Source organism: Mobula hypostoma, chromosome 25 (assembly GCF_963921235.1).
Source record: "Mobula hypostoma chromosome 25, sMobHyp1.1, whole genome shotgun sequence".
NCBI classification, from domain to species: domain Eukaryota; kingdom Metazoa; phylum Chordata; class Chondrichthyes; order Myliobatiformes; family Myliobatidae; genus Mobula; species Mobula hypostoma.
Window position 1 is genome coordinate 17,641,368 of NC_086121.1, and position 24,972 is coordinate 17,666,339.

Sequence of the window (24,972 nt, forward strand, 5' to 3'; positions counted from 1 at the left end):
GGCATAATAAGTTACAAGAGTAGCATAGAAGATTTAAAGCATCTTTCTCAGTGCTGGTTTAATAATCACATCCATTTTTGGTATTTGGCTTAGGTGATATTTATCCACCAACTAGTACTAAACCAGGACTGGGATTCTGACTAAATTACTATCGTATTTCTCAATTTAAAATAGAAATAAAAAGATGCTAAAGTGCTTTACAACCAATACAAAAATAATTTAAAAATTCACATTCTAGTGATATTCCTGAAGTTGAATAATCTGCTCAGTAAAGATTGTATGTCATGAACTGAGACCTCACACCTTAACAATAATATACCTTCAATAAGGAACAATTCCCTGACTTTTGACTGGAGTGGTGCCCAAGTTTTGGATTATTGGTTGAAAAGAGACTTCTCAATGAAGAGAGTGCTACTAAGTTAATGGAAGTGCAAAGAAGGTTGTCAGCGAATGCTTAAAAACTCAACTTTTATTTACATTCTTTATATAAAAGTCAATTTTTAGATCATTTCTACTAGTTCCTTATATCTCAACTATGGTAATCTCTTCTACACAAGTGTCTGTTCCACTGACTGTTGGCATCACGTTTTCCAAGAATCGCTGAACAGAGAGGTCTCTGGTTTCTGTGTTCTCACTGGTTGTCTCTTTTGCAGCTGAGGGAGGAGGAACCTCAAGCAGGCCAGTCACCTGTGGAGTCACATTTGTCTCGACATCTCCCTCCCTCTCATTGGGAATGATGAGATTGCGAAGCCTCCGCTGGCGGGGACTGTAGTTTTCCACTCTCCCGTGTATGTCCATGTGTCTCCTCAAGTGAGCCTACATTCAAGCAAAATCAGTACTCAGCAGCAAACCAAAATTTTTAAAAATTACTCATTTACAGTGCCTTTGTGGCAAGATGTCTTGAGATACTTTGCAAGCAAAGATCAAAATTAAATCATAAGATATTAGGCCAAACTACTAAAAGTTAAGTTGGTCGGCTCAAAAAAAAAACTAGGTTCCAGTTTAAAGTGTGTAGTTGTGCATAGTGAAAGGAAAGGGCAGAGAAAACCCAAGACAAGACTGGAAGTTAGGAAGTAAAGCCAGCCAAGATATGTAAGTGAGAGAGAGAAAAGAACTGAAATAAAAGCAGAAAATGCTGGAACCACTCAGCAGACCAATAAAAGTTCAATATGGAAATGTTAGCTGTTTCTCTTTCTACAGAGGCTGCCTGACCCGCTGTATTTGAAGCATTTCTTAACTTTAGATTTCCATCATCAGCAGCTTTCCTGTTATTTACCAAGGAAAGGAACTGGTTGGTTGTGAATGAAATGTGGGGCCAGGGCCAAAGATAAATTGGAACAGCCTTTAGAGCAGCCTAAAGCGAAAACAGCAAGGATTTTGAAAAAAAGTTCTTCCTTTATGGGAATACTTTTTGCTCTTGATTTCTGACCAGACATCTTTCAGATGTTCTGGAACACAAGCACCCTGTTTACTGCTGCTGAGCTCAATTCCCGACAAGCATCCAAGTAGTTTCTGAAGGTAAATGTGTTAATTATATCAAATAGACAGGAAACAATCTATGGCTTATGCTGCACATAAGTCCCTCCAGTTTATCACCTTCTGCTTTCTCCCTCATGACTTTAGTTAGCTTCCCATTAAATGAATACATCTGTTCCATTCAGGCTGCTAAATGTGGCTATTGAGTTTCACAGTGCTTGGTTCTTCCCTACACAACCATGTGATCACACTGCTGGAGTCAACAAAACAGAATTATTTGAACAACTCTACTGCTGTAAAACTCAGTGGAGGGCTCACCTGTCGGGTGAATTTATATCCACATTCACTGCACTCGAATTTCCTCACCCCTTTGTGTCTTCCAACATGAACGCGCAACTGATCGATGGCTGGAACAAAGGAACAGGGCATCAGTTAAACAGCGTCAACACTAACCTACTGCCTCTGCTTCAGAAGACCAAATTTCTCCAACAGCAAAAGTCCCCAAAACGTTTTTCCTTTCTTTTTGAAAGTGTGTGGATATGGCAGTCAGTGCTCTATAGGTGCTATATATGCTCCTGTACCCAGTCATGCTTGGATGCAAGAGGCTATTCAATCATGGGTAGGTATTGAAGGGCTTTGTAACTAAATCTTTTTCTTCCAATATTCCTGGATTAAGAGTTCTTATCCTGCTATTAATTGTGTATCTTTTCCTTTTTATCCTGGACCTTTGCTTTCTGAACAGAGAGCAGTGTTTAAAAAGCTGCCACTCTGTGACAAATTTCAGAGCTAATAGTGGACAGGAATCCAACTGGGCAACAGTCGAGGATGGTTGGGTGGGATGGAAAAGGAAAACCTGAAAAAGTATCTCCCCTGTTTGGTATTAATGTCAGCCACTGTATTTAAGCTGTTCCTGTAGATGGGGATAGGAGAAGGGTGGAAGGTCAGGACAAGGCAAGTGTTCCTTCAGTGGAAAAAGTACAGGCTTTAATTACTGCACAATCAGTTTTACCTTTAAAAGTCTTCCCACAGATGCTGCAATCATGTGGCCGACCTTCCTGGTGCTTGCTGGCCATGTGACGATGGAGAGGTCCCCTCTCCGTAAACCTTCGACTGCAGATCTCACAACCAAATGGCCTTTCACCTGTGTGAGTCCTGTTGTGTTTGTCCAGGCTCGCTGGTGCAAATGAGATTGTTAGAAAGTCCATATCTTAGTAAGTTACAAAATGTGTCTGTAATAGGGTGAAGATTGAAATTTAGAAACTACAATCAGTTGCTGCCTCTTCAGCATCACACACCATTTCTTGTCTTCAACTTTCAAAAATTAAATTTATCAAACTTGGTCAAACCCTTCTCTCTGGCAAAACAAAAACAGTAAATACACCCTGCAGGTGGTAAAACCATGTTCTTATTCCTGTTTGGGACAAGGATGGTACTGGTAAAGAAATGCATTGCCTGCCCCCAATTGCCCCAGGATGGAAGTGGACGTTTATCTTGAGTTACTGAAACAGCAAGAGGGAGCAAAATAATTAAAGACATTGGTCCTGGACCAGGAGTTGTGTACCCAGCCAGGGAGACAAGGGGAGGAGGTCTCCCTCCAAAAAGGGTGTTATGTAACCAGCTGGACAACACTCTATGATCATTTTTAAAATGGTATTGGCCATTATTCAACTAGGGCAGACATATCACAGTCTGTCCAACAGTGATCACTGGGGAACTGAGAATACAGAGGCACCAGCTCACCTCACTCCTTCCCAATGCAGAACCTTAGTGCTGCAACAGTGCTGGGTGTGCCAACCAGGGGAAGTGAACTGTGTGGGTTCCTTCATACTCACCCTGGATCCGGAAAGTTTTTCCACACAAGTGACATTGGAATGGTTTCTCTCCCGTGTGTGTCCGCAAATGGACATTCAAATTGCCCTTCTGGGTGAATCCACGGTCACAGAATTCACAGATATATGGCCTCTCATTCCTATAAGGGGGGAAAAAAAAAAAAGTGAATGTTATACCTCTCCATCATTCCCTGTCCAAGTGGAACCAACATTAACATTACTTGGCTATCACCAGATTGCTCTGACTACCACTCTCCCTCCCTTGTAGCAATGACCACACTTTAGAACAGTCATCGGCTATAAAACATTACCAGAATATTCTAGATTTAAGAATAGATTGGTTTCTATATTTTCATAGGTGAGATGTATTTAAATAATTGTTCTGTGCAATTTGAGGTTGTAAACAGCGGCCAGTTGCCTCCTTCATAAACCTCAACAAATGAGACACAGATGTACAACAGGGAAAGTGGGAATCAAATGTTAGGAAAAAAATGGAGTAATAGCCATCATTTCTGCCAGTGACAGTTCAGAATCATGCAGCCACTGTGTCTGTGCCTGCTCCCTCTGAAAAAGCTATCCCATTAGTGCCACTCCCCAACTTTCTTCACAAGTCTGCAAATTTCATCTCAACAGGCATACATCCAAATCCCCTTTGAAAGGCACTGCTTCCATCACTTTCAGGTTATACATCCCAGAGCCACTGTATTAAAAGACTGCATGTATCCCTTCTGGTTCTTTGGAAATTTACCTTTAATTCGAAATGCATTAAAAACAAGTTTTGAAATTGTAATGAAATTCTGAGAATTCTGGAATTAATTGTGTCAGAGTTTCTGATTACGATTCTTTTCCACCATAACCACAATTGCCCAAACAGGAACCAGAAATACTCACTTGCTTTTGCCAAATACTTCAAAAGAGCATATTTTACCATTAAACGTGTAAAAATGAGTCGGAGCACTTGAATCAGCATGGTAGTTGATTTTTCTGATGCCTTATCCATTATTCTCTCAAAAACATCCAGCAGAGGTGCTGGTAATGTGGCTGTGATGGAGAAGACCATACTTCCTCCCTTTGGTAGTTTCACAGCTGCCTCACATGAGGGTTAGTGGACAGATGAAGAGCAAGTGTGGGGCTTTGGAGCACGACTGGAAAAACAAACTAGATGGCATTGGTACACACACACAAAATGGTGGAAGAAGTCAGGAAGTCAGGAAACATCTATGGAGGGGAATAAACAGTTGATGTTTTGGACTGAGACCCTTCACCAGGACTGGAAAAGGTGCAGAAGCCAGAATAAGGTGGGGTGAAGGTGCACAAGCAGGCAGGTGACAGGTAGGACCAGCTGAGAGGGAAAACAAAGCCACACAATTTGGAGGAGCAGTATCTCATATTCTGTCAGATAACCTCCCACCCGATGGCATGATTCCCTGGCTTCCAGTGACGACCTCTCCTGCCCCCCTTTTCTAGTTCCCCTCTCATTCTCTTCTCTTTGCCTGTCCATCTCCTCCCCTCCTCCCTCCCTTTATTCCGTGGCCCACTCTCCTCTCCTATTGGACTCCTCCTTCAGTCCTTTGCCTCTTTCACCTATTGTCTCCCTACCTCACCACCTACCTTCCCCCTCACCTGTCAGTTTGTGTTCCTTCCCCTCCCTCCACCTTCTTATTTGGACTTTTGCTCCCTTCCATTCCAGTCCTGATGAAGGGTCTCAGCCCAAAACATCAGCTGTTTATTCACCTCCATTGATGCTGCCCAACTGAGTTCCAACAGCATTTTGTGTCTGTTGCTCAAGATTTCCAGCATCTGCCAAATCTCGTGTTTAATATATGCATTGGTGTATCTTTTGATTGAAAAAAAACACTAACAGTCATAAGCACATTAATTTGCACAACGTGGATTTTGCATATCTAGCAATCATTTTAACTTAGTACAAAATGGGTTACAAATGGAAAGGCATTTCTGTTCATTGAAATCCCTCTTGCCACCATCTATCTACAGCTTACTCTGAGACAGGATTTCCTCAGCCGTTCCAAGATCTTTCTATTTTTTTTAAATAAGTGCCACACAATTCTCAATTAAACCCATCACCTTTCAAAGACAGTGATTCTTACAGGAATTATAAAGTATTACTTTGTAGGGTGTTGTTCTACGTAACAGTTCAGAATGACAGGTTAAGTCAAATCATTAATTTAGACCATTTATAGGTTTCAGCACTTGATCTTCCGAGCTCCCAATATTTTATGTTCCCAAATGAAAAGGTGTGCATGTATATCCCTCATTTCATTGTGGCAGCTATGCACTGTACCTGTGCTTGGATTTTATATGCATCTGCAAGCCATGGCGTGTAGAAGCTCTGTGACCGCACTCCTCGCACACAAACAGCTTCTCTCCCTGATGTTTGGACAATTCATGCTGATGCAAATCGTTGCGGGAGAGGAAACACTTGGAACAAGCGGGACACTAAAATTGAAGAGATATTACACATTACTTATGTACCAATCCATCTGTGCCCCACTAAGCAGGAAGTGTTTCGCAGACAGCGGGTGCAAGCCGAAGGAATACCCAGGGTCAGAGACTCGCAGCCACCAAGAAACTGACAAACTCAAGTGAGGATGTATTTCAAACAGATGGAAACATCTTCAAATCTCCCAATCTGCCCACTGCTGAACTTGTATGTTCACTTGCAGACCCCAAGAGTTGGGGTATTAACACCAACTTTAACACCTCTCTCATTCCTCTTGGTTTCTATTTGCTCTATGAACATAAACCAAAGATTGAATCTGGCTGGTGATGCCTAAAACTGTGCCTTTGACATTCTCTGCTACTGCTTCATAAGCTATTTTATGCCTCTTCTCTTTGGGGTTCCCTCTATTTAAAACCATTTCATTTCACAACCCAAAACCAAACCCACTACTGTTCCCTATAACTGCAGTGTGCAACAGAAACTTCACAAATCAGCACCTCCCAAATTCTAAACACCACCACGATTTAAAAGTCAAGGACAGCAAGTGAATAGGATCCAGGTTTCTCTGCAAGTTATCCCTGATTGGAATTGGTCATTTGAGGTCATTGGGACAAAGTTCTGGAAGCCCCTACCCCAGTGCAGAAACATCTTTAGCACATAGGGGACAGTGGTTCAAGGCAGCCCCTCATCACCCTAGTAAACAATAAATGCTAGTTTTCCCAGCAATGTTTGCAGCTCCATAATTTCTTTCTTTTTTTTTAAAAAAGAATCCTGACAATAAAGATGTGGCCTTCAGTCACTGCCGTCCTCCAACAGCTTTGCCAGTGTAAATGCAAGATCCAGAGAGATTTATAAATAAAGGTCTAATAGTAATGACATAGCCTTGCTTGACGAGAGTCTGTCCCAAGACTAGATCTGCTTTAGAACATCTGGCTGTAATCCCAATATGTAGCAGGATGAACTTGAGAAGGCAAAAAACAGTCAACATTTCAGGCTGAGATCCTTCATCAGACGTCAGCTGTTTATTCCCCTCCATTGATGCTACGTGACTTGCCAAGTTCCTCCAGCATTGTCTGTGCATTACTCAAGATGTCCAGCATCTGCAGAATCTCCACCAATCCCTCTCACTTGACAGCCAAAGGCTTTTGCAAGGTCAAAACAGCAGACCAGTGTACAGTGTCTGAATCTGCTCCCTTTTCCTTGGAGTTGTCAAATGGACAGAATTTACCAATAGCAGATGATAGTTGAGTAGGATCTTGCAATTACTTTCCCTGTGGTAGACCTTTCTGTAGTTGCACAGATTTGTCTCTTGTTTATAATTACAATGTCCCTGACATCCCATTGTCGGTGGGAAAAGGCTGTGATTTTGTCTCCAGTAATTGTGGAACTTCAGCAGTATACCATTTGCTCCCAAGTCCTTGTGTCTTTTCACAAATGATTATATGGACTTCTGTTAGTCTGGGGTAGTACCAATTCTGAACTGGATAGTATGCTGTGGGACTGAACCAAGGACACTCAAAAGACAGAGATTCAGTTGAAGATGTCAAAGTGCTGCTTTCAACAGCAGGCTATGATCTCTTTGTCCTGAGTAAACTCTTATCTGTTCTCAAGCTGTGTAAGTCACCCCATTACAGTTATTGAGCTGCTGTTCACAAACAATGCTTGTAGAATGGTCCAAGCCACTGACTCATTCAATGAAGCAAAGGAAAATGGACCTCATGTTAAACATATGTAAAAACAAAGAAGTCTATCAATCAGCCTTCAATGCACAAAACTTACACCCAACCATAATGGGCAGACAAAACATCTCTTCTCTGCCAGCTAAAGGTCAAGCTAGGCACAAAGTTCATAGACTACCAAGTGGTAATGAACCTTGCCTTTCCCTACACTTCAGAGATATGGATGACTTACTGAAGGCATCCAAAATCAAAAAATCACACCAACACAAAAATCCTCCAAGTTCACTGACAAGATAATTGTGTCCTCTCTCAAGCCAAATCTTTGTTACAGATGAGAGTAGCAGATGAGGAAATAATTCTGAAATGTTCCCAAAATGTTCTTGGGGAAAGAAGTGTCACTTTTGCCAATCTGTGACAATCCCCAAGTCCATGACTGCTCACAACAGGGCAGCAATGTGGGGCAGCTACTACAGCTGCTGCCCGAGGCTCAGTCTGGAGCTCCAGTGCTTACTATGTGGCAGCGTGGATTTATCCAACAGGTCTGGTTTCCTTCACAGTCATTCAGTTTGGTAGATTAATTGGCCATTGTAAGCTTCTCCTTGTGTATAGCTGAGGGTCAGAATTTGGGGGGAGTTAGGGGACTGTGGGCAGAATAAAATGGTACAGTGAAAATAGATGATTGATGGTCAGCCTGGACTCATTGGGAGTGGGCCAAAGAGCATGTTTCCAATCTGTCTGACTCTATGGGGAAGGAGCACCTGAGACAGCACTGCAAATCTTGTAAGGTACACATGGAAAAGCAGCAAAACAAAAGCAGGAGGCAGATCATTACGCGTCATACACTAGACAACTACCTTGGAGTAGAATCAAATCACCCTTGACTGAGGGCGGAAACAAGAGAAAGCAAACTTCTTTATAATACCACTCATTTCTATCCTACAGTATTTACATCTTTCTTACCATCTTATCCATCCTTTCAATGAACTGCCCCTTCTAACCCCTTCAGCTAGCCAATCATCAAATGGGTATCTAATGAAGAAGCTATTCCAGGTCTGCCTGCATTACTGAACGTGGAGCCCTCAGGCGTCCCACCAATGAGAGAATATAATATTAAATTTACATTCATTACTCACCGGGAATGGTTTTGGTGCTCCATGGGATTTGATCATGTGACTCTGCATATCTTTCTTATGCATGAACTGCTGAGGACATGAGGAACACTGAAAGGGTTAAAATACACAGAACATCAGGATTGCAAAAGGGTGCGTTACCAGAAATGAAAGCACATTTGGCAGTGTAGGATTGTGGTCACTGTGCACGTTGCTGTTTTACAACACAGAAATTGCCATTTCTAAAGAAATCCTTTTACCACATCTGAACTACAAGAATATGATGTTCCTTCAGTAAGCATAAACAAATATTCATTGACATAATTATTCAGTATGTTGTTTGGAGTTTACTACCCTTCAGTAAATAATGGCAGTATTTTTTAAACTGGTTAGGCTTCTGTTATAGTATTGTGGTCAACTCTGGTTACTTTAAAGATGCCAAAGCTTTGAAAGGAGAGTCAAGTCAGTTTACTTAAAGTTAACAAGGATAATGAATTTTGAAGTTGGCTTCTCCACATGGCCAGAAACTGGGTAATTTGTTTGAAATGGGGACTGGGACTGGGACTGAACCGGAACACAGATTTAGAAGAGAAGAGAATCAAAGGTGCAAATGAAAAGCAAAGGAGTAGTAACTATGGTTGGAAGGAGATGATAGATTTTGCCAGTATTTAACAGTATAAAATTCAATACAAGGGAATCCAGGCAGAAATGCTTACAATATTGTCCCTTCTATAGTGGAGAAACTATATACAGATTGGGTGACTGCTTTGCAGAGCACCTGGTTTCAGACCGCAGCAAAACAGATTCCAATATCTACTCTTTTTTACTCTCAGTTTGTGGTTTCCTGTACAACTACAAGAAGGAGAATTGATGAAAACTTGCTGAATAGCTCAGCAATTGCCTGGGTACATTCCAAACTCAATTTTAAATTCTCCAACTATAGGCAACTTGCTCTTTCTTTCTGCATCAGAAGTTAATCATTTCTGCCAGTCATCCATCTGCAATTTTGTCTGTTTTTTTAAACTCTCTCCATTAGTACAACCTAACACGTTGAGCACGTCCCACAGGCCTGCTAGTCGCACCCCATTAAATAAAGCTGAAGTCTGCCTCTACAACCACAGATATATTCATTTCCTCCTATAGGTGCCTCCCACACTTTTTTCTGCAACTTTAATTTGTTTTCCCTCTTTCACAGTTCCCACAACCTTGGGCATGAAATGTCATCTGTTCTTGTTTTTTCAGAGACGTTACCCATCCCGTTGAGCATTTCTAGCTTGTTCTGCTTTTACTTCCACTTTCCAGCATTGGCAGGGTTTTTTTTGTACTTTTCATGTGGCACACTGATCTGTGATGAAAAAGCTTAAAAGATTCAAGGGAAAGTAACAAGCTCTATTACCCTTTGCTCCGGTCACATCAACATTGACAATAAACTGGACTGGTCAAGGAACACTGAGGCTGTCTACAAGAAAGGTCAGAGCCGTCTCTATTTCCTGAGGAGACTGAGGTCCTTTAACATCTGCCGGATGATGCTGAGGATGTTCTACGAGTCTGTGGTGGCCAGTGCTATCATATTTGCTGTTGTGTGCTGGGGCAGCAGGCTGAGGGTAGCAGACACCAACAGAATCAACAAACTCATTTGTAAGGCCAGTGATGTTGTGGGGATGGAACTGGACTCTCTGATGGTGGTGTCTGAAAAGAGGATGCTGTCCAAGTTGCATGCCATCTTGGACAATGTGTCCCATCCACTACATAATGGACTGGGTGGGCACAGGAGTACATTCAGCCAGAGACTCATTCCACCGAGATGCAGCACAGAGCGTCATAGGAAGTCATTCCTGTCTGTGGCCATCAAACTTTACAACTCCTCCCCTGGAGGGTCAGACACCCTGAGCCAATAGGCTGGTCCTGGACTTATTTCATAATTTACTGGCATAATTTACATATTACTATTTAACTATTTATGGTTCTATTACTATTTATGGTGCAACTGTAACGAAAACCAATTTCCCCCGGGATCAATAAAGTATGACTATGACTACGACAAATGCAATGGTTGACCTAGATTTCATGGACCAGAAGATTATCTGCAGTCTGCTTTCAAGGAACTCACTCCCACGTCTTACCTTTTGTAGCATACATCAATGCTTTAGAATTAAACATCCCTCCTCTTTGACTAACCCTGACATTTCAGATATAATTCTACCTACAAATACTAACTTGCCCAAGGTCAATTAACTCAGTGCAAATCAGAGAGCCTGCAAATATTGAGGGCCACCAGACCTACCTTGAAGGGCATCTCACCTGTGTGAGATACCAAGTGGTTCCTTAGCTCAATTCTTCCTTTAAACGTTTGGTTACATTCAGGACAAGTATAAATCTGCAGAAGAATGAAACATTTAAAATTACCATCAAAATTATAGAAGGTGCTCAAGAGGCCAGCTTGCACATTGCCCTGCAGCATTTCTACTATTAACAGAACTTCACCCATATGCACTTTAAACAAGACAAAATGGACAAGAGTGATGAGTTTAGAGATGAGAGGCAGTACAGTCAAAAACCGTTTTAGAGGGTTTAAAACAACACGGGGAAAGTACAAGAGTAAATCAAACTTGGGGGTGAGGGGCATGGAAATAGCTCGAGGAGAAACACCAACACAGTAGAGATTCTCTGACCAATGTATGCACAAGGACTGAATCCACAGGCTGAAGACTACACAAACTAGGATACTGTACACGGTTGAGGCCATGTACTGATTTCTTGATAAACAGAACTTGCATTATAAAGCCCCATCCACAGTCTGAACATCCAAACACTTCACAGCTAAAAAGGTAATTCTTCCAAATGCGTCACTATTATAAGTAAAGGCATCCATTAGTCTTGCGAGATCATGGATCTGCGCCTGGAAAGTCTTCACTCTCCAGGGCGAAGGCCTGGGCAAGGTTATATGGAAGACCAGCAGTTGCCCATACTGCAAGTCTCCCCTCTCCACGACACCAATGTTGTCCAAGGGAAGGGCACTAGGACCCATACAGCTTGGCATCAGTATTGCCGCAGAACAATGTGTGATTAAGTGCCTTGCTCAAGGACACAACACGCTGCCTCGGCTGGGGCTCAAACTCACGACCTTCAGGTCACTAGTCCAATGCCTTCACCACTTGGCCACATGCCCACACATCTATTATAATACAGAAATAAAGGACAGGATTAAGAAATATGTGCTTGGAGGAACAGGGCCAGACTACAAAGCACCAAAGAAAGGGAATTATTTTTGATACAGTCATGATAATCATGATATATCAATGTTATTACCCAAGTATTACTCAAGAGGCCATCTCAAAGTGGAGATTATAGAGGACTGGGGGCTGGTACAGATCTTGCACCAGACGCCAGAGTGGTACATCGTCCCTGCACACCCCACCCCAAAACAAAACATTAAATGTAAGTTTCATCTGCTTTCTCAGATTCCAAGATTCAACTGCACCACTTCCAAGAATAGCAGGTAGTTTCTCTTGTTGCCCTAATCAATGTTTATTCCACAAATGTAAAACACCTTTATAAAAAATCCTCACACTATTGTGCCAGCTGCTATATTTCTTAGCCATATGACTAAATTTTAGAAGAATACTTTCTTGGCTGTGAAGTGATCAGGAATGTCCAGATCTTTAATCCCCGTTCGTATCAATTTGTTTAATTTTCAAGATGCTGATTGTAACAGATCATTCTAGTATAGGATTCATCCCCCCACAAGACAGTAGTATTCATTATTAAATGCAGCAACTTACAAACTCATGTAACTCAAATAAACTGGACAAAATGGTCAAGAACTGGTCAAGGTCTATTTGGTGCCAGAAATGCATCAGCGTTAAAACATGAAGTCAGCGAAATTTTTAATTTGATTTACAAATTCAGCCAAAAGAAAAAATCCTGGTAATTGAAAAATCTACATAGAGACCTAGTTTCCATACCACACCCGTCCTGGTCATGCAGTTCCTAGCCTCGTGTTTAAGTAGGTTTTCTTTCCTGAAATAGCATTTTCCACACTTGATGCACTTAAAGGGTTTCTCTCCTGTGTGTTTTCTAAAGGCAAAACACAATAGGAATTTGTTAGTTTGTACAATTACCACAATTTAAATTCAGGCCATCTCAGTATTAGGAATACAAGCAGGAAATATACCAAGTCAGCAATCTAAACATAGACAAGTGGTTTTCTTTAAAAGTTCATACACTAATTGATTATCTTTTCATCTTCAATTTCCAGTGACCCATTATGAATTTACAAGCAAGAGAAAATCTGTAGATGCTGGAAATCCAGAGCAACACACACAAAATGCTGGAGAAATTCAGCAGGCCAGGCAGCATCTATGGAAAAGAGTGAACAGTCAATGTTTTGTGCAGAGACCCTTCATCAGGACTAGAAAGAAACCTGGATTAATAATCCAGGTGAGCTCCAAATCCTTCGATGGTCATCATGGAAATTCAATTAATAATCTAAAAGTCAAAGAAAATAACTACTCTTATTCACCTGTGGTGCAGCCAGTGTGCCTTGAAACAAGTTTTGTTACTCGATTCAAGTCCCTATAGGACCTTGAAGTCTTCTGTTGAGCCTTTAAACTGTTATACAAACCCATTTGGCCTATTAAAAGTTTTTCAGGAAAGGAAGAATGCCATCCATTCTTATGACTCCAACCCACAGCAGTATTGTTGTAAGAAGCCCTCTGAACCATTCAAAGAAAACAATCAAAGCAGAAAAATAAAACTGAACATCTGGCATCGACTTAGGCACCAAAATTATGCATAGCAACTGTCCACACAAAGATCTGGAGATTGGTGTTTAAGTTCATGTGCTGTCCCCACAGACAAACTAATAACAGCCTAACATCATATTCAGATTCATACTTCATGAAAATCCATAGGAACAACCTGTTCACTGAACAAGACAGATCAAGATGGGGGAAAGAGGTCAACAAAATCAAATGCAGTCAAGAGGAAGTAACTCTGAGAGTCCACAACACTGACTCCAGAATCCATGACATCAGGTCAAATATGGGCAAGGAAACCTAATTACTACCAACCATCTTCCCTCAGCTATTGCTCCATGTTCACCAACAGTCTGCTTGGGTTTCACCAGAACTAAAGAGCTCCAGACCTCATCACAGCAGTGATCCAAACATGAGCTGAATTCCAGAGATGAGGAGAAAGTGACTGCTCTTGAAAGCAGTCAGTATCTGGACAAGAGAGGTTTCAAGCAGCCTTGGAAAAACTCAAGTCAGCTGAGACCATGGGGAAAAGGCTGTGGTTATTGATGGGCAATCATTCTGTAGCCCCAGGGCATTACTGAAGAGTTCCTCAAGGCAGTGTTCTTCTAGGCCCATATTCAACTGTTTCTTGGAAGTCAGATATGGTGACTTTGCTGACGATTTCACAAAGTTCAATTCCAATCAAACCCCTGAGGAAATGAAACAACATAAATCTATGTGCAGCAGGTCAAAACAACATTCAGGTAGAGAGTCTAAACCAGCTTCCTGAGTTCCCCAACACCAACACCCTGGGGATCACCAAACACTCATATGAATCAAGCACAGAGCTCAGAGTCCAGCTAACCTGCTGAAAATGACTCATCCCCTTCCACCGTCTCCATCAGTAGCATGCTGAAATGCTCTCGACTTGTCCAAATAAATGCAGCACCAACAACATACCAGTGGCTTGAACACTATGCAGGATAAAGGAGCAAATGGCTGGCAAATTATCCAAATCCCACTAAACATTCAACCCCTCAATACCAGTACACCATCGACTCATGTACCAGAGACTAGTGTAGGCCTCTCCCAGAGCACCTCCCAGACTCACAACTTCTTATGAACAGACAACCAATGTGTACGAGATAAGCAACTGTGCAAATACAGAAGAGAAAATAACAGTAGTAATAAATATGCAATAAATATCAAGAACATGAGATGAAGAGTCTTTCAAAGTGAGTCCATTGGTTGTGGGAAGGTTACAGTGATGGGGTAAGTGAAACAGAGTTTGAGAGCCTGATGGTTGAGGAGTAATAACTGATCCTGAACCTGGTAGTGTGAATCCTGAGGCTTCTGAACTTCCTTCCTGATCGCAGCAGCAAGAAGAGAGCATGACCTGGTAGTGGGGTCCCTGATGATGGATGCTACTTTCCTCCGACAGCATCCCAGGTAGATGCTCTCAATGGTAGGGAGGATTGTGAAGAAGTTTCCCGACAATCACCCACTTAAAAGAGAGATTAGCTTTATTTGTCACTTGTATATTGAAACATACAGTGAAATACATCATTTTAATTCAAATCTAGCCAATGAGGATTGTGCTGGGCAGCTCTAAGTGTAATCACACTTATAGTGTGCCCACACCTCACTAACCCTAACCGTACATCACTGGAATGTGGGAGGAAACTGGAGCACACACACTGGAGTCACAAGGAGAACGGACAAGCTCCTTACAGTCACCAGCAGCACATCTCCCAACACCAGCATTGTCCCTGCTCTTATCCCACGGTGCCTCTGGTTATGTTATAAAGAAATCCCCCTACCAAAAGAGACAAAGCAAAATAAGAACATGGGAATAATTTCAGGTCAACAAACTCATTCTTGATCTTTAAAGTGCTCTCAACACCCGCAATTAATATCATTCCCCACAGTGTTACAACATCTCCACTGACTTCACAACAAACAAAAATGGATCAAGACAACTGTGAATTTACCTGTTGTGGACCTTGAGGTAATATTTGCTGAGGAACTTCTTATGACAAGTTGGACACTCAATGGGCTCATTCTTTCTATTTGCTGGGTCTGAGGCTTTGCGCTTAGATGTGCCCAGCACTAACGTGGTGCTATCTAGTACATCAGTTTTTCTGCGTTTTCTACAATTGTGCCTAGATGGAATGTAATCATGGTCCAGCTCTCCCTTGTTGTTTGTATCTTCCTCACCATCCTCCATTTTAATGATGTCCATGTCCAAGCTGGGGTCACTATTGCCACTGATGCTCTCATGACAGTTCTCCTCACTGCTGTCTCCCAAGTCGCCTTCTTTGGCTTCCTTCAGCTGTTTAGAATTTGGGCTTCTGTGGGAGGTCAAGGAAGCTTTAGATCTTTTCTGAATAGCAAGGGGTCGTATTTTGTCATTCTGTTTCTCAGTCAGCAGCTTAAGTGTTTGTTTCTTGTTGCTTCTGGTGCTCCTTTTGCCAAATTGTCCGAATTCATTACTTGCGTTTTGTTCCTCCAGAACTTCAATTTCTCTCATTTGTGTTGTAGTGTCCACTGCTGCCTTTACAGGTTCACATTCATCTGTTTGCTGGCTGCATAGAGTTTCATCACTCCTCTCATCATCGATGTATTTCTGCTGATAATGCCGACAAGCTTGAATAGCGTCGGGGATTGAAAGTTCTTCTGCTGCGTTTAGCACCTTGGAGACATTTGTTTTTGTCAAGTGAAGCTCACCTGTGTATATAAAGTCAAACAGAAGGCCCAAAACACCAGAGCAACTCTCAGGAAGGTTGATTTCAGCAGATGTGCCAGCTCCATAGACATTGTGAAAGAACTTACTACAACATGCCAGGATACTGCGATGTGCATTTAAACAGTAACCTCCCAGGTCTAGAGTCACATCACAAAATTTACCATCTTCACGCTGCTTGTTCAGAGCATGAAGAATTTTCTTGCTGTGTTCAGAAAAATGGTCTTGCATATCTTTAAAAAGAAAACAAGAGTGAAAGGATTATTCCTCCTTCTAACAAGCATGTTTAACACTGTTTCATTACACATTCCCAGGACAGATACAGCACAGATTAGACAGAATCAGAAAGTCACAAATTTAATGCATTCAATGGTGAACTTACAAAGAGAGAGGAAAAATTGTATACATTCACAAAAGAATTACAAGGCATTGGGGAAGAGTGTATTCAAGGATGACACACACAAAATGCTGGAGGAACTCAGCAGCTCAGGCCCCACCTATAGAAAGGAATAGAGCTGATGTTTCAGGCATCGGGACTAGAATGAAAAGAGGAAGAAGCCGGAATATGGGTGGGGGGGCGGGAAATGAGAGGAAAGGAATACAGGCTAGGTGAAGCCATGTGAGGGGGAAGGTAGGTAGGTGGGGTAGGGGTGAAGTGAGAAGCTGAGAGGTGATGGGTGGAAAAGGTACAGGGCTGAAGGAGGAATCTGATAGGAAAAGAGTGACAACCATTTGAGAATGACTAAATGGATTGTTCTTACTCTGTTCAGTTTGATAAAATACTTCCAAGCAGGTACAGCAAAGAGTAAAGTTCTCCACACAGTTTATCATGGCCTGATTACGTACATCCATAAAGTCCCAATGAGCCGCTTTTGTGGTATTTTCAACCCCTCCCATCCAACAGCCAGTCAAGTGATTTCATGGTGTTGTATTTCTTAATAGTCACAAAACCAGCCCTCAGTTTCACAAAAAGATTTTCCTAAACAGAAGAATATACAATGTAAAAGCAAGGATTTCTAACAATTGCAGGTGAACATACTTCTGCGCCCACAATCATCGATTGTGACAGACTATAAACAAGGCCAGCGTATATCAATGTCACATTGTGCAAACGTTTACACCCTACAAGCAGCCACACTGTACAACTTGGGGTAATGTAGCAAAAAGTATATTTAACAATTCAGTAATAAGCCCAGGTAAGGTAATGGACAGTAGCATGCAGTAATTGGACAATGGTTGGATCGAAGTGGAAGGTTTTGAAATTTATTCTGTTTGGTCCATTGAGACCATTTGCAATTGAAACTGAAACGGAACAGAAAAGTATTTAGTCAGCTGGGACTGGGGAAAAGTCTGATCCAATGGGATTCTGTTAAATAGAGCTCACAATTTCAAGCGCCACTTTCTTTGAAAATACCAACAATAACTATTATTCAGTGATAAATGTTTTGACCCCTAAATCAAGAAGACCAAGTTCCAATCCAAGACCCTAATCACAAAACCAGACATTTCCAGTGGGCAGAAAGAGGCCTGGTGTAACTGAAGTGCTGGTTGCAATCAATTGAAATGGTACTATTTTTCCCATTGTCTTGGTCGGTCATGCATCCTCAAAACAAACAAAAAAAAATCCATTACTGTCATATTGCTGTTTGTGGAATTAGATAGAAAATGCCAGAATTTCTTGGTAGATCTTTCAGCATCAGGGATGATGGAGAAGAGAAATAACTAAGACAACATCAAGGCAACACACACACAAAATGCTGTCCAGCAGGCCAGACAGCATCTATGGAAAAGAGTGAACCGTCAATGTTTTTCGGCTGAGACCCTTCATCAAAACTGGAAAGGAAAGAGCAAGGAGCCAGAGCAAGAAGGTGGGAGGGAGGGGAGGATGAGGTACAAGGCAGTAAATGATAGGTGAAATTGAGAGGGAGAGGGGTGAAGTAAAGAGCTGGGAAATTGATTGGTGAAAGAAATAAAGGAGGAGGAGAAGGGGAACCTGATAGAACCATAGAACACCACAGCACAGAAACAGGCCATTCAGCCCCTCCAGTCTGTGCCAAAAAACAGAAGGGAAGAGGGAGGAGCTCCAGTGGGAGGTGATGGGCAGGTAAGTAGATAAGGTGAGTGAGGGAAATAGGAATGGGGAAGGGTAGAGGAGAGGAAGGGAGGGCCATTAACAGAAGTTTGAGAAATCGATGTTCATGCCATCAGGTTGGAGGCTACCCAGATGGACTATAAGGTGTCGCTCCTCCAATCTGAGTGTGGCCCCATCGTGGCAGTAGAGAAGGCCAGGGACTGACATGTCGAAATGGGAATGGGAAGTACTAAGAGAATAACCCCTCATCAGATATATTCCAATGAACAACCACTGCCATGAAACGTTAGATATATTTTGCTCTCTTCAGATATTACTTGATAGTTTGAATAAATGGTATTTTATAAAGTTTATCAAGTTAATAAGTTTGCCAATTATCACTAATTGGCAAATTTGGTGATAATAGCTTCCACAACTGTGGAACAGTTAATTGTTTAATGCAAATGACACATTTCACTGTATATTTCAATGTACATGTGATAACTAAATGAATCTAAATTTGTAATAATCTCTATACTAGGTGTAAAACACCAAAACATTCCAAGTCATAAAATAACCTATATAAAATAATAACCTTTCTTTCAAATTCCTTTGATTCACATATTAATAACTGGATTAATATGCTAGAGGGTTAATATTTTATTTTTATATTTTTGAACTCTGTCACACCCCAAACACCTTCCAATGCTCTCCAATCTTTCCATTATTGCCCCATTTCCCTCAACCCCACCCCAGAACACATCATCACCCCCCCATACCCTAATAGTTCCATCCACCCACACAGGTTTCTCTCCCACTCCATGCAATTCTGATTTCAACTGCCATTCACCTCTCCCCTAATGGTTCCCATTCTCACCCCCTTTATTTATCAGAGTCTGGAACTGTTTGCCCTTTCTCCCTCTAATCTTCATACTCCTCTTCCCACTTTGCCCCATTTGTCTCTCAATACATTTTCTCTCCCTGTCTTTGTCTGCCTCCACCTACCATTCACTTGCACTGCCTCCCATCTCCATCCTGGCTCCCCTCCCCTACCTGCCACAACCTGCCAATCATCATACACCTCTCCTCGTTCCATGAATCGCCTTCTGTTTATACTTGGCATCTTGTCTCTCCATTCTCAGTCCTGATGCAGGAGTTTGTTGACAATTCCTTTTCTCCTGTCGATACTGCTCAACCCTCCAGTGAAGTCTTTGTAGCTCCAAACTCCAGCGTCTCGTGTCTCAACTACCTCTTAAGTTCAGTCAAATACAACACACTATCTGAATGTGTTCACAGTGGTAAACTGTTGAAACTCCAGAACTCCTATTCTCCCACAAACTGCTTCAATTAAGAAATATTCTACAGATGCAAATCTCAGTATTTTTAACTCTAAAGGAAAAAGAAAGTAGAAAAAGGACCAGCTAACTAGGGCAAATTAAAACATGTTTCAGCAGCTATCTACCTGTTAGCAATGGAGCTCTGGGGCACAACAATGGTAGTTTGTTGTGGGCAAAGTATTCAAGGATTCAGGGAGGGCATCGCAAATAATTAAAACTCCAGATTGCAGGAATAGAAAGACCCTGAAAGAATCTTAAATGAGGACCGACATGACAGTTGTTTACACTATCAGATGGATGTAGGGGAACACGTCTAGGAAAGCAAGGAACAAGAACTGAATAAAAATAACAATTACTACAATTATTTTAAAGAAGGATTTTCATTATTACAGAAGACTCTGTGGCCTTCCTCTTCCCAGAAGAAACAACCATATTCTCTCAACTGAGCCATGCACATGGAAAAGAAGGATGTTTTAAGTAAATAAGTTGCAGGTTGACTCTAAATAACTTACTTGTTCTTCAGATATAAACATTTTGGCAAATTGGTACTTGGGTTTTCAGCAACTTAAGGAGTTTTTTTTTAAAAGAGGGCCTCTTCAGCCCAAATAATTTTAACCAAAAATTGTACGATTATAAAAACAAGAAATTCTGCAGATGCAACTCTTCAGAAGCACAGAAAAGCACGCAAATATGCAATTAGTATCAAAACATTTAGAAAGCGTGTGAAGACCTTTTTCCATGACCTGCACATCCCAAAGTAACAGAGGACTGAAAAACTGTTTATCGATGGCAATAAGCCTTTTACACAACTCACTTTACCTGAAAGGGGGTGGTTTCTGTACCTTTGAAGATGAATGTGATGTGAACAATATTACTGTCTGCAGCAAGAAAGCGCTTTTAAACCATTTTGAAGCAACTGTCAAGAGAAACTTCATCGAAACTGGGCAGGCGCGGTCTGTTGACCTCCGAGACACACTGCCCACGTGCCAGGCCGCAGGGTATGCTGGGGGATGCAGTCCTCAGTAATTTACTCCGGGGATCCTCTTTCTTCCCTCCCCGCATAATTTCCCTCGGTCCTTTTGGAGGCTTCACGTACGCGGACAGATGGCAGTTACTCGGCTCTGTCCGGCCACAAACGGCGGTCTGCAGCCGCCGCTCTGCGTTAGCGGCATCACAAAATGGCGACCGAGGGGGTTCCGGTTCGTCATCTGTCGCGACGCCATGTTGGAATTATTAATCTGGTCACCATGGAGACGGTGACCGGAACGCATCCGGACCGTCCCCAGTGAAAATAATAAATCTATTTTGTTGTGCTAAGACACGCGTTCGTCTCGGCGGCCGCTACAGACACAGGACACTGCACATGCTGGAATCTGGAGCACATTTCAATATACCTCACCCTTGTCCTCTTCGAACCGCCACTGGCGGATCAATAACATCGAAGTATGATTCATCCGGAAAAACAAGTTTTTCTTTTGCAACTTCCAGCCGTTCGGGCAGGATCAGTTGAGCGAGAAACAGAAAAGCTCTGTTGAAAACTTTTTGACCAGAAATATTAACATGTTTAAATTATGTATGTTAACTCTGCAAACTGATTTGCTGTATACTTCCAACACTTCCTTTCACGATTTCCAGACTCCCTAGAATTTAGGTTCAAGTTGGACGTCCACATTTAAACTATGACTTGGAATCTTTATGCAGAGCTATTTTGGAAATCACCAGCAAACCATCTTGGGTGAAGGTTTACCTGGACTGCTGTTTATTTTTGTACCTACTGATCTAATCTAGATTGGGATTATATGTTTTAGGGGTGAGTTTTTGATAGCTTTCACAGGAGGTCTGCTTCACTCGGATGGTGAAGCTGATATGGTCTATCCATGATACTGTGTTAAATTATTTCCTCCGTATCTCTGGTCCCATGAACCCTGGCAAGATCTGTAAGGATAAGGCTTTTCAATACTATGAAACCAGAGATTGTGATTACAAGCTTGTATTCCAGCTATATTAAATTCGATTCAATATTAAAAACTTGAGAACATTAGGTATTGAACAGACTACCTGAGTATTATGTACAGTTTTAAACCGATATATTTCACTGTTTCTTAGGATGGTGGGTTTGCCATTTGTGGAGATAATGAGCTGGTTAAAGAATTTAATAAAACAAGTTTATCTAATTGAAATGACAAACCCCTTACAATTTTTACAGGACTCACTCAGCATGTTGGATTCAGGGAGGACATTTACACTGAGAAATCCATAGCAGGGAACAGAGTTTCACTGAAGGTGTAGATAATGTTAGGATAAAGATGCAGAGAAATTTCTTCATCCAGTCTACATAATTCTTTATTCTAAAGGGTTGAATCATTGAGTTCATTGTAAAACAGATTGACAGATTTCAGAATATTAAGGGAATGGATTGATACAGGAATAGCAAAGGAAAATAATATTTCCCTTTATTATCTGAGGAAGTGAGGCAGAAAACTAAGGATAATTATACAGTAAACTTCTTTATGTACAGCATTATTTAGGCATTTCCAGCCCCTCAAGCCACACAACACAGCCCAGCAATTCCCTGATTTAATTGTGGACAATTTATAATTGACAAATGAACCTACCAACCCGTAGGTCTTTGAACCGGGGCACTCAGAGGAAAACCACACAGAGGAATGTACAGACTCCTTAAGGGCAGTGTTGGGAATTGAACCCAGGTCTCCAGTACTGTAAAGCATTGTGCTAACCACTACACACTACCACCAAGGAATAGTGTGAACAGAGGGACCTTGGAGTTCAAATCCACACTTCCTAAAAGTAGCCACAAAGGAAGATAAAGCAGTGAAGAAGGAATATGGCATGCTTGCTTTTAACTCAGAACATAGAAAATAAAAGTTGGGGTATCACAGGACACTGGTTAGAATGCATTTTGAACATTGTCATTTCTGGTCACACTATAAGGAGGATGTGCTTGTGCTGGGGAGATGCATCAGGATATTTCCTTGATTGGAGTGTTTTAGTAAGGGGAGATATTGGATAGAATGGGCCTGTTTTTTCCATGAAGTGAAGGATGCTGAGGGGAAACTCGATAGATGTACATTATATAAAAGCCATTGACAAGATAGGTGATCAGAATCTGTTCCCCTCAGTTATGGTATCAAAAACAAAAGGGCATGGGTTTAAGGTAAGAGGAAGTTTTAAAAAGGATCTGAAGGGCAAGGTTTTCCTTTACACAGAATGTGGTTAATCTCTGGACCACTTTCCCTCTCTCCCTCCATATCCATCAGCTCCTTTATTGTTTAAATATCTGTCAGTCTCTACCTGGGCTCCACAATTACTCCACCTCCATAGCTCTTTGAGCTAAAAAAAAAATTCTAAAGAGTTAAGATTCTCTGATAGAAGAAATTCTTCCTCATCTGCCTTTTAAATACCTTGTTTGAGATAATATCACAAAGGAAAATATTCTCAGCATCCATTCTGTAACTCCCCTTTAGAATTTTACATTTCAAATAAAATCATCTCTTTTTTTTCCTCAAGTCCTTGGTGTGAGCAGAATTATCTGCAGCTTAATGTGAAAAAGACTAAGGAACTGGTGGTAGACCTGAGGAGAGCTAAGGTACCGGTGACCCCTGTTTCCATCCAGGGGGTCAGTGTGGACGTGGTGGAGGATTACAAATACCTGGGGATACGAACTGACAATAAACTGGACTGGTCAAAGAACACTGAGGCTGTCTACAAGAAGGGTCAGAGCCGTCTCTATTTCCTGAGGAGACTGAGGTCCTTTAACATCTGCTGGACGATGCTGAGGATGTTCTACAAGTCTGTGGTAGCCACTGCTATCATGTTTGCTGTTGTGTGCTGGGGCAGCAGGCTGAGGGTAGCAGACACCAACAGAATCAACAAACTCATTCGTAAGGCCGGTGATGTTGTGGGGATGGAACTGGACTCTCTCACGGTGGTGTCTGAAAAGAGGATGCTGTCTAAGTTGCATGCCATCGTGGTCAATGTCTCCCATCCACTACATAATGTACTGGTTGGGCACAGGAGTACATTCAGCCAGAGACTCATTCCACTGAGATGCAACACAGACCGTCATAGGAAGTCATTCCTGCCTGTGGCCATCAAACTTTACAACTCCTCCCTTGGAGGGTCAGGCACCCTGAGCCGATAGGCTGGTCCTGGATTTATTTCATAATTTACTGGCATAATTTACTTATTACTATTTAACTATTTATGGTTCTATTACTATTCATTATTTATGGTGCAACTGTAACGAAAACCAATTTCCCCCGGGATCAATAAAGTATGACTATGACTATGTATAGGCCCAAACTGCTCAACTATTCTTCTTACACCAGCCCATTCAACTCAGGAATCAAACTTGTGAACCATTTCTACTAGTGAACCTTACCTACATTACCTCTAATACAAGTAAATCATTCTTCAAATGATGTACTCATATCAGAGGTAGTGTAGGTGAAACAAATTTCACGACGTATGCCAGTGATATTAAACCTGATTCCGAAATATGGAAACCAATTGTACATAGTATTCCAGTAGGGCTTCTACCTGAACCCTGTAAAACTGTAACAAACGTTCCTATTTTTTATATTCCACCCCCCCCCATAGTAAACACCAACAATGGAATAGCCTTCCTAACTATTTGCTGTCCAAAGTTCTATTTCTTAACATATTACTTTGTAAAATATAACTTCATCAAACCCCTTTACCCAATCCACCGTAACAGCCAGGATCCTAAGGGGAAAAAGATAAAACAAGCCTGAAAACACAAACCCCCAGGCTTGAGGCACAGATCCTGTTATTAAACAGACTTCTTGTACTCTTAACTTGAAATCTACCTCATCATGGTCTACATGCACTGAACTTCTCTGTAACATTTTATTCTGCATTGTTACTGTTCTTCCCATTGCACCACCTCGAAGAACTGATGTGATGAAACAAAGTTTTTCACTGCACCTCGCTACATGTGACAACAATTTAGCAGAACACTCTTCTCGGGCTTCGAGCCGAGTAAAGGAATGGATTATAACCTAACGCCGGGAAGCACTAGAACGTTTTTCAACAATTTATCAAGTATGCCAGCAAGGCAGCAACCAATTTGCACAATTCAGCTACGTCTTATGACGTTGGTTTAGGGTCAATAGTGGCCATAATAGTGGGAATAACCCTGCCAGGCTTCTTCAAATTTGCCCTATTACCCCCGAGGGCCACCTAAGGAGGGGGACGAGGATTCCACATAACATCCCGCCCGTCCACTGACCTCCTCACAGCAGCCCGGCCAGAGTCCACCTACCGCGATCATGTGACTCGGCCAGCGTCCACCTACCGCGATCACGTGAGCCGGCCAGTGTCCACCTACCGCAATCATGTGACTCGGCCAGCGTCCACCTACCGCGATCACGTGAGCCGGCCAGTGTCCACCTACCGCGATCATGTGACTCGGCCAGCTTCCACCTACCGCAATCACGTGACCGGTCAATAGCCACCTACCGCGATCACGTGAGCCGGCCGGCGTCCAC

General features: G+C 41.9%; 1 protein-coding gene across 9 annotated transcripts in view; it reads right to left on the bottom strand.

Moving 5' to 3' along the window:
• LOC134337910 (telomere zinc finger-associated protein-like) overlaps window positions 1-24,972 on the bottom strand; it is a 25,170-nt gene continuing 198 nt past the window's right edge. For 2 of the 9 annotated variants that reach the window (XM_063033265.1, XM_063033266.1), the window contains exons 2-10: window positions 15,282-16,266; window positions 12,520-12,631; window positions 10,839-10,931; window positions 8,579-8,665; window positions 5,608-5,762; window positions 3,309-3,445; window positions 2,486-2,650; window positions 1,795-1,883; window positions 1-816 (exon numbers count right to left, since the gene is read on the bottom strand). In XM_063033265.1, coding sequence (XP_062889335.1) covers window positions 523-816; window positions 1,795-1,883; window positions 2,486-2,650; window positions 3,309-3,445; window positions 5,608-5,762; window positions 8,579-8,665; window positions 10,839-10,931; window positions 12,520-12,631; window positions 15,282-16,264 — 2,115 coding nt within the window. In that variant the 5' untranslated portion in view covers window positions 16,265-16,266 and the 3' untranslated portion in view covers window positions 1-522. Of the gene's footprint in view, window positions 817-1,794; window positions 1,884-2,485; window positions 2,651-3,308; window positions 3,446-5,607; window positions 5,763-8,578; window positions 8,666-10,838; window positions 10,932-12,519; window positions 12,632-15,281; window positions 16,267-16,879; window positions 17,700-20,260; window positions 20,595-24,713; window positions 24,896-24,943; window positions 24,965-24,972 lie in introns of those variants that run through there. The other 7 variants (XM_063033270.1, XM_063033263.1, XM_063033261.1 and 4 more) reach the window with 7 other exon arrangements.